Here is a 7,634-nt window from a genome sequence, read left to right as displayed (position 1 = left end):
AGCTTAGACCTCTCGGGAAATAGTTTTTCTGGAGAGATTCCTAAAGAAATGATGAAGCTTTTTTGCTTTTAGGTATGTGAACTTATCTGGGAATCAATTACATGGAAGGATTCCACAGAAGATCGATTATCTTCATCAGCTCGAGTCTCTTGATCTCTCGAGAAATCAACTGTCTGGTGAGATTCCGTCAAGCATTTCCTCTTTAGCTATTATAAATCACTTGAACTTGTCATATAACAACTTACGGGGAAGGATTCCAAGTGGTAACCAACTTCAAACTTTAAATGATCCATCTATCTATGATGGAAACCGTTTGTTGGGAAAGATTGACAAATCCCAGAATAATTTCCCCAACTAAATAAGACAAAAATAACACCAAAGATTTTTAGCGTGAAAACCCTCCAAAAAGAGGTAAAAACCACAGGACCCGTAGGCCACTTAAAAATTTTTACTATAATAATGGGGTTACACACTTCACTCTTAGGTGGATCTCTCACAAAATTGGCTAACAACACAACTTCAATTTGTGGATAGAACTTCACAAATTGGCTCTCTATTTTTCTCTCTCGGATAAACTCTCTGTTTCTGAGGCTCTCACTTTGTTGTTTCTTGTTTTTCAGATGATTAAAAATGAACGAAGCATCTTCTATTTATAGAAGAAACCAGCCTCCTCTCTCCTCGAAATTCGCCGTGAATTTCGTTCAACATCCTCCAATTTGTCAAAAGTACGTGGGTCCCTTTGCTGACCTTCTTTGTTTTCCTGCTGTCCTTCTACTTACTTGCCGACCCACGTGTTTGACAAAGAGAAAGAAACGAGACGAGCCGTAACTTTTGACAGAGCGAAAATGCCCACCCAATCTTTCGTTCTTTGATTGCTGTCCCATGTGATCTCCACCTTTTTTTTTCTTGCTGGCCCACGTGAACACATGAGGTGGACCAACAAATCTCCCCCTTCACTTTATGTGTGAAAGGGGTCCTCCGCACCAGCAATCTCTCTACAGATAGCAAGCTTTTCTCTAGGCAGAGTCTTCGTCATCATATTTGTCCCGTTGTCATTGGTGTGAATCTTCTCAACTTGCAGTAGTTTATTTTGCAACACATCACGAATCCAATGATACCTCACGTCGATGTGTTTGGACCTTGAGTGGAAGGTCGAGTTCTTGCTGAGATGAATTGCGCTCTGACTGTCGCAATAGAGAATATAATTTTCTCGGTTCTGACCCAATTCTTGTAGAAACTTCTTCATCCACAGGATCTCCTTGCAACCTGCAGTGATTGAGATGTACTCTACTTCTGTGGTGCTTAAGGCAATACACTTTTGTAATCGTGATTGCCATGAGACAGCTCCCCCTGCAAATATTATTAGGTACCCGGATATAGACTTTCTCGTATCCATGTCGCCAGCCATATCTGAATCTGTATATCCTTCTAATACAGGTTTACCATTACCAAAACATAAATAATGACTGGAAGTACCTTTGAGATACCTGAGTATCCATTTAGCAGCTGTCCAATGTTCTTTTCCAAGATTTGATAGTAATCGGCTCACAACGCCTACAGCATGAGAAATGTCTGGTCTGGTGCATACCATAGCGTACATAAGACTGCCAACCGTCGATGCATAAGGCACCTTGCTCATCTCTGATTTCTCCTCGTCGCTTGAAGGACGCTGACTCGCATTAAGCTTGAAGTGGCTTGCCAGTGGAGAACTAACAGGTTTAACTTTGCTCATGTTGAACCTTTCAAGAACTTTTCTAACATATCGTTCTTGAGATAGCCAGATTCTTCGATTTCGCCTGTTGCGAGTAATCGTCATGCCAAGAATTTGCTTAGCAGGTCCTATGTCCTTCATTGCAAAGGACTTGCTCAACTCTTTCTTCAACTTGTTAATTTTGCCGAAGTCTTGACCTATAATTAACATGTCATGAACATAAAGCAAAAGAATGATATAATCACCATCAGAGAATTTCTTAATGAAGACGTAGTGACCAGCCATCGTTCGGTTGTACTCATTTTTCTCCATGAATGAGTCGAACTTTTTGTCCCACTACCTAGGTGCCTGTTTCAGACCATACAAACTATTCTTCAGTTTGCATACCATCTTCTCCTTCCCTTTGACTTGGAAACCTTCCGGCTGCTCCATATAAATTTCCTCATCAAGATCACTATGTAAGAATGCGGTTTTTACGTCAAGTTGTTCAACTTCTAGATTGAGACTAGCTGCCAAGGCAAGAACAACTCGGATTGAAGACATTTTGACCACCGGTGAGAATATTTCATCAAAGTCAACGCCCTTTTTCTGCTCAAATCCTTTCACAACCAGTCTTGCTTTGTAACGTGGTTACGAGCGGCCTTCTTCACTTTTGATCCTGTACACCCACTTGTTTTTGAGAGCTTTCCTTCCTTGTGGTAATTTCACCAGATCAAATGTGTGGTTCTCATGTAGAGATTATATTTCTTCCTGCATGGCTTTTAACCACTTAGTCTTATGCTGGTCAGTGATAGCTTCGCCATAGCTCTCCGGTTCTCCCCCGTTAGTGAGCATCACATACTCGTTAGGAGAATATCTACGACTTTGTTGTCGCTCTCTAGTGGATCTCCTTAGCTATGCTTCTGGTTGGACTTGTTCAGGAGCTTGCTTTGGTTCTGGACTGCGAGCTGGTGGAACATCATCAGTATCTGGTGTAGCTCCCCCTTCATTAGAATTTGTTGGTGGAGAGACTGGTTCCAGATTCACTAGAATTTCATCTGATTGTGGCTTCTACAGTTTCTCAAAATCCTCGAGCGTCTGATCTTCAAGAAACACCACGTCTCTGCTTCTGACAATCCTTTTGTTAATAGGATCCCAGAATCTATAGCCAAACTCTTCATGAGAATATCCCAAAAAGATACATTGCTTAGTTTTTCCATCCAGCTTGGACCTCTCGTCTTTTGGGATGTGAACAAATGCCCTGCAGCCAAATACTTTCAAGTGTTTGTAAGAAATATCTTTCCACATCCAGGCTTTTTCTGGTACGTCATAGTTCAGTGGAACTAATGGAGAAAGGTTGATTAAATCGACTGCTGTCCTCATTGCCTCCCCCCAAAAGGAGTTTGGTAATTTTGCATTTGAGAGCATACATCTGATTCTTTCACAAATGGTCCTGTTCATCCTTTCTGCTACACCGTTGTGTTGAGGTGTCTTTGGTACCAATTTTTCCAACCTGATGTCGAAACTTCTGCAGTACTTCTCGAATGGTCCGCAATACTCGGCACCATTATCTGCACGTACACACTTCAAACGTCTGCCAGTTTCTCTTTCAACTTTTACATGAAACTCCTTAAAGACTTCCTGCACTTGATCTTTAGTTTTCAAAGCAAAGGCCCACACTTTTCTAGAGTGGTCATCAATAAAGGTAACAAAATAAGGAGCACCTCCTAGTGACTTATGACTCATTGTGCAGACATCTGTGTGTATTAAATCTAGAATATTTGCTTTTCTAGATGGTGGGGAACTACGAAATGCAACTCTGTGTTGTTTTCCCATAATACAATCAACACAAGTACGCAAGGGTGTACCTTTTATTCCTAGCAAGAGCTCCATCTTAGAAAGAATTCTGAGACCCTTTTCACTCATGTGGCCGAGCCGTTTATGCCATAACTCCGTGAGAACTTCTTTCCGGGTGGTATTTACTTCTCTTCTACATAGCCTGGCTTCTGTGAGGTAAAGTGTTGTATCTTTCTTGCCTTTGGCTACTACCAGGTTGCCTTTGGTAAGCTTCTATTTTCCTTCACCAAAATAATTACTGTAGCCATCGTCATCAAGCATTCCGGTGGAGATCAAATTGAGGCGGATATCAGGAACGTGCCTCACTTCTTTCAAAAGTAACCTACATCCCATGTTAGTTTCTAAATAAACCTTACCAATGCCGATAATTTTGGATGCATTATCATTTCTCATCCTCACTTGTCTGAAATCACCTTGAGTGTAGGTTGAGAAGAAATCCCGTCGTGAGGTGACATGGTAGGAAGCACCTGAGTCGACTACCCATGTGGAATCTTAACATGCAAGATTGATATAATCAGCATCTCGAACAATAACAACTTCTTCGGTGACAGTTGCAGTGTCATTTGTTCGGGTTTCTGACTCTTTATTTTTGGATTTTTCCGCCTTTAATTTTCGACATTCTCGAATGAAGTGTCCCGGCTTGCCGCAATGATGACACTTCTTGTCATGCCTCGATCTGGACTTCGACCGTCCTCTTTGTTGATTTTGGTTACGGGGATTTTTGCTTCTTCCTCTCCATTCTTGCTTGCCTTGTCTTTCTGTAACAAGCGCTTCATTTTCAGGAGCATATCCTTCGTCTTTTCATCGAGACTCTTCGTTCAGCATCATGTCTTTTACCATGTCCATGGTAAGCTTTCCGTCAGGAGCAGAGTTACTAACTGACACAACTAGAGTGTCCCAGCTTTTTGGTAGAGAACTCAGCATCAACAGTGCTTGTAACTCGTCGTCTACGGTCATCTTCATAGAGTTGAGCTGATCTACGATGCCTTAGAACTCACTCATGTGTTCCGATACGCTGCTCCCGTCTTTATACTTCAAATTGACTAATCGTCGCATCAGATTAGCTTTATTCTGTGCGGTTGTCCTTGCATACATTTTCTCTAATTTTTGCCAAAGAATGTGAGCATCGTGTTCATTAGCAAAATTTTGGAAAATGCTCTTGTCGATCCATTGTCTGATTTGAGCAGCACACTTTCGATTTAGCACGACCCAGTCAGCATCTGATGTGGCCTCTGAGGTGCTAGTTGTTTTGTCGCCTGTTGTAGTCACCGCTTTCTCCTTGGCATTACAATTGGCTTCCACAGATCTTTAATGTACAAAAGATCCTCCATCTTCGGCTTCCAAATTGCATAATTAAATGCAGTCAGCTTGATCATATTGCCGGTGTTGGTGTTCTCCTCCATTTGACTGCCTAGTCAAAGAGTTTCGCCGAGCTTGAAATTTTTCGGGTCAATGAATAGCACACGTGAACAGTAACGTGAACAGTGTTCCAAAGTGAACAATGTTCCGGCGATGAATAGTGCTCCGGTGATAAATAGTGACGTATGTATGAATAGTCACCGTATATACGTATATACCAGTGTGGTATATGATCTCCTTTTCTTGCCTCCTGAGCCTACCTTGCTCTGATACCACTTTGTTGGGAAAGATTGACAAAAATCATAGGATAATTTCCCCAACTAAATGAGATAAAAATAACACCAAAGATTTTTAGCGTGGAAAACCCTCCAAAAAGAGGTAAAAATCACAGGACCCGTAGGCCACTTAAAAATTTTTACTATAATAATGGGGTTACACACTTCACTCTTAGGTGGATCTCTCACAAAATTGGCTAACAACACAACTTCAATTTGTGGATAGAACTTCACAAATTGGCTCTCTATTTTTCTCTCTCAGATAAACTCTCTGTTTCTGAGGCTCTCACTTTATTGTTTCTTGTTTTTCGGATGATTAAAAATGAACGAAGCATCTTCTATTTATAGAAGAAACCGGCCTCCTCTCTCCTCGAAATTCACCGTGAATTTCGTTCAACATCCTCTAATTTGTCAAAAGTATGTGGGTCCCTTTGCTGACCTTCTTTGTTTTCCTGCCATCCTTCTACTTACTTGCCGACCCACATGTTTGACAAAGAGAAAGAAACGAGACGAGCCGCAACTTTTGACAGAGCGAAAATGCCCACCCAATCTTTCGTTCTTTGATTGTTATCCCATGTGATCTTCACCTTTTTTTTTATTTCTTGCTGGCCCACGTGAACACATGAGGTGGACCAACACCGTTATCTTTGTGGCATCCCATTGCCAAATAAATGCTCAAGTGATGAAAATCCTCAGCTTCTAATGCCATCAGTGGATAGAGAGGGAAGTGATAAGTCACAGACAATAGGGATTTACCTTGGTGGAACAGTAGGATTTGTGGTGGGATTTTGGAGTGTTTGGGGACCTTTACTGCTCAAGAAGTCTTGGGGGATCTCCTACTTCAGGTTCATTGACCACTTGATTGTTGGTTGAGCTGATCAATTATCGAGCACTAGTGTATGAATGTGCATGGGTGTCGGGCGTATCTGTTCACTTATAAATTTTTTCCCCTTCTACCTTCTCAGAGGGGGAGAGAGAGTGTGTGTGTGTGGGCGCGTGTGCGTGCACATGTGTGCTAATTTACTCAATATCTTTTTCCTTTCAGGCTTCTCATCTTTTGTGTGTGTTTGCAGCGATTGTGCGAGTAAGCATAATTTGCAAAATACCTGCATCCTTTTTCTTTTGTTGGCAATGCTGGCTTTGTAAATCAGAGCTCGGCAATGACTTTCAACTCTAATAGAAAGTGTGTTGGAGTTCTTCAGGCATCACCTTTAAATTCATCTTGCTATCTACACAAATACTTGTAGAATGTCATCAAGTTATCCTAGCTACCCCGGAATATTCTCTGTATATTCTCTTTTGAAGTTAGATTAATGTAAATGTAAATACATTTCTATTGATAATCACCCATTAAAAATCTCTCCCCTTCGACCAATCCTCTACTAAAAACCTTCCACGTTTCTATCTGCTTCACCTTCAACCCTCCTTTCTCATAAAAATTCCAACTTTCTTCCATCAAAAGTTCTTCCCTTTTCTACGAAAACCAAGTGTTTGTGGAAATGCGTAAATGAAATGTAATAAAATAACACTTATTAAACGATTTCATACCCAAGGGCCAATTCAATAGCCATTTCGCCTCCACCGTCGTCGGCAGCGTCGATCGCCGGGATCATCATGTTATCTTGACTCGGTCATGGTGACCAAATCAATGATTCTCAGTAGAGAGAATGGTGGAGAACGTGAATCGTGGGTGGTTGAGAGAAAATCTCTCATGGGGGCGGATCTGAGGGGTAGAGATGATGGGTTAAGCCCCTATATAAGGAGGACCATTCTCCTTGAGAAAATACAACGAAAATCAAAGAAAACCCACTTACCCATTACCGGAGCCCCTCAAAAATCTGTTCTTTCTTCTTCCTTGAGTTCAATCATTGGTATCAGAGCCAAGTTTTCTCTCTCCATTTTTCTAGTTCTTGAAGAAAAAAAGCACCCTGTTGAAGAAGAAGAAGAAGGAGCAATCGGCAGAAGAAGTAAAGAAAGCATTCAAGCTAGCCTACTAGGCAAGTCTTGTCATATTTTTTTAATTTGTTAAGGCTACATCCCTTTTGTTTTTCGGTGCTACATCCAATCTATTACCAGCAGTTAGGGCTGTCCATCCGGGCCGGGCCGGCCCGGCCCGGCCCGGAAAACCGGCCCCGGGCCGGGCAAAACCCGGGCCCGGGCCCCGGGCCGGCCCGGTTTGATTTTTTTTTAGAATTTTTTTTTTTTTAAATTTTAACAAAACCATAAACCATAAATTATTATAAAAAATATCATAAATTTAATTAATAGCTTGAAATGAAATGACATAAATTACAAGTACAAAAAATGATAAAAATAACTTCTTTATTAATAATCGGTAAATCCTTTACAAATCCTTTACAAGTATAAATTTATTTCGAAATTCGTCGCATCACAATAGATGAGTACATCCCAACTAGGTTGGCACCTACTCACTCATATCACTATCATTTGCA

The 7,634-nt window shown here is 41.2% G+C and overlaps 1 protein-coding gene across 1 annotated transcript in view; it reads left to right on the top strand.

The window, feature by feature from the left end:
- LOC109847384 (receptor like protein 30-like) overlaps positions 1-358 on the top strand; it is an 8,247-nt gene extending 7,889 nt beyond the window's left edge. Inside the window, exon 5 of the mRNA XM_020416616.1 lies at positions 73-358. Coding sequence (XP_020272205.1) covers positions 73-358 — 286 coding nt within the window. The remainder of the gene's footprint in view (positions 1-72) is intronic.

The sequence above is a fragment of the Asparagus officinalis genome, chromosome 7, assembly GCF_001876935.1.
Source record: "Asparagus officinalis chromosome 7, Aspof.V1, whole genome shotgun sequence".
NCBI classification, from domain to species: domain Eukaryota; kingdom Viridiplantae; phylum Streptophyta; class Magnoliopsida; order Asparagales; family Asparagaceae; genus Asparagus; species Asparagus officinalis.
This window is presented reverse-complemented; position numbering and strand designations above follow the sequence as displayed.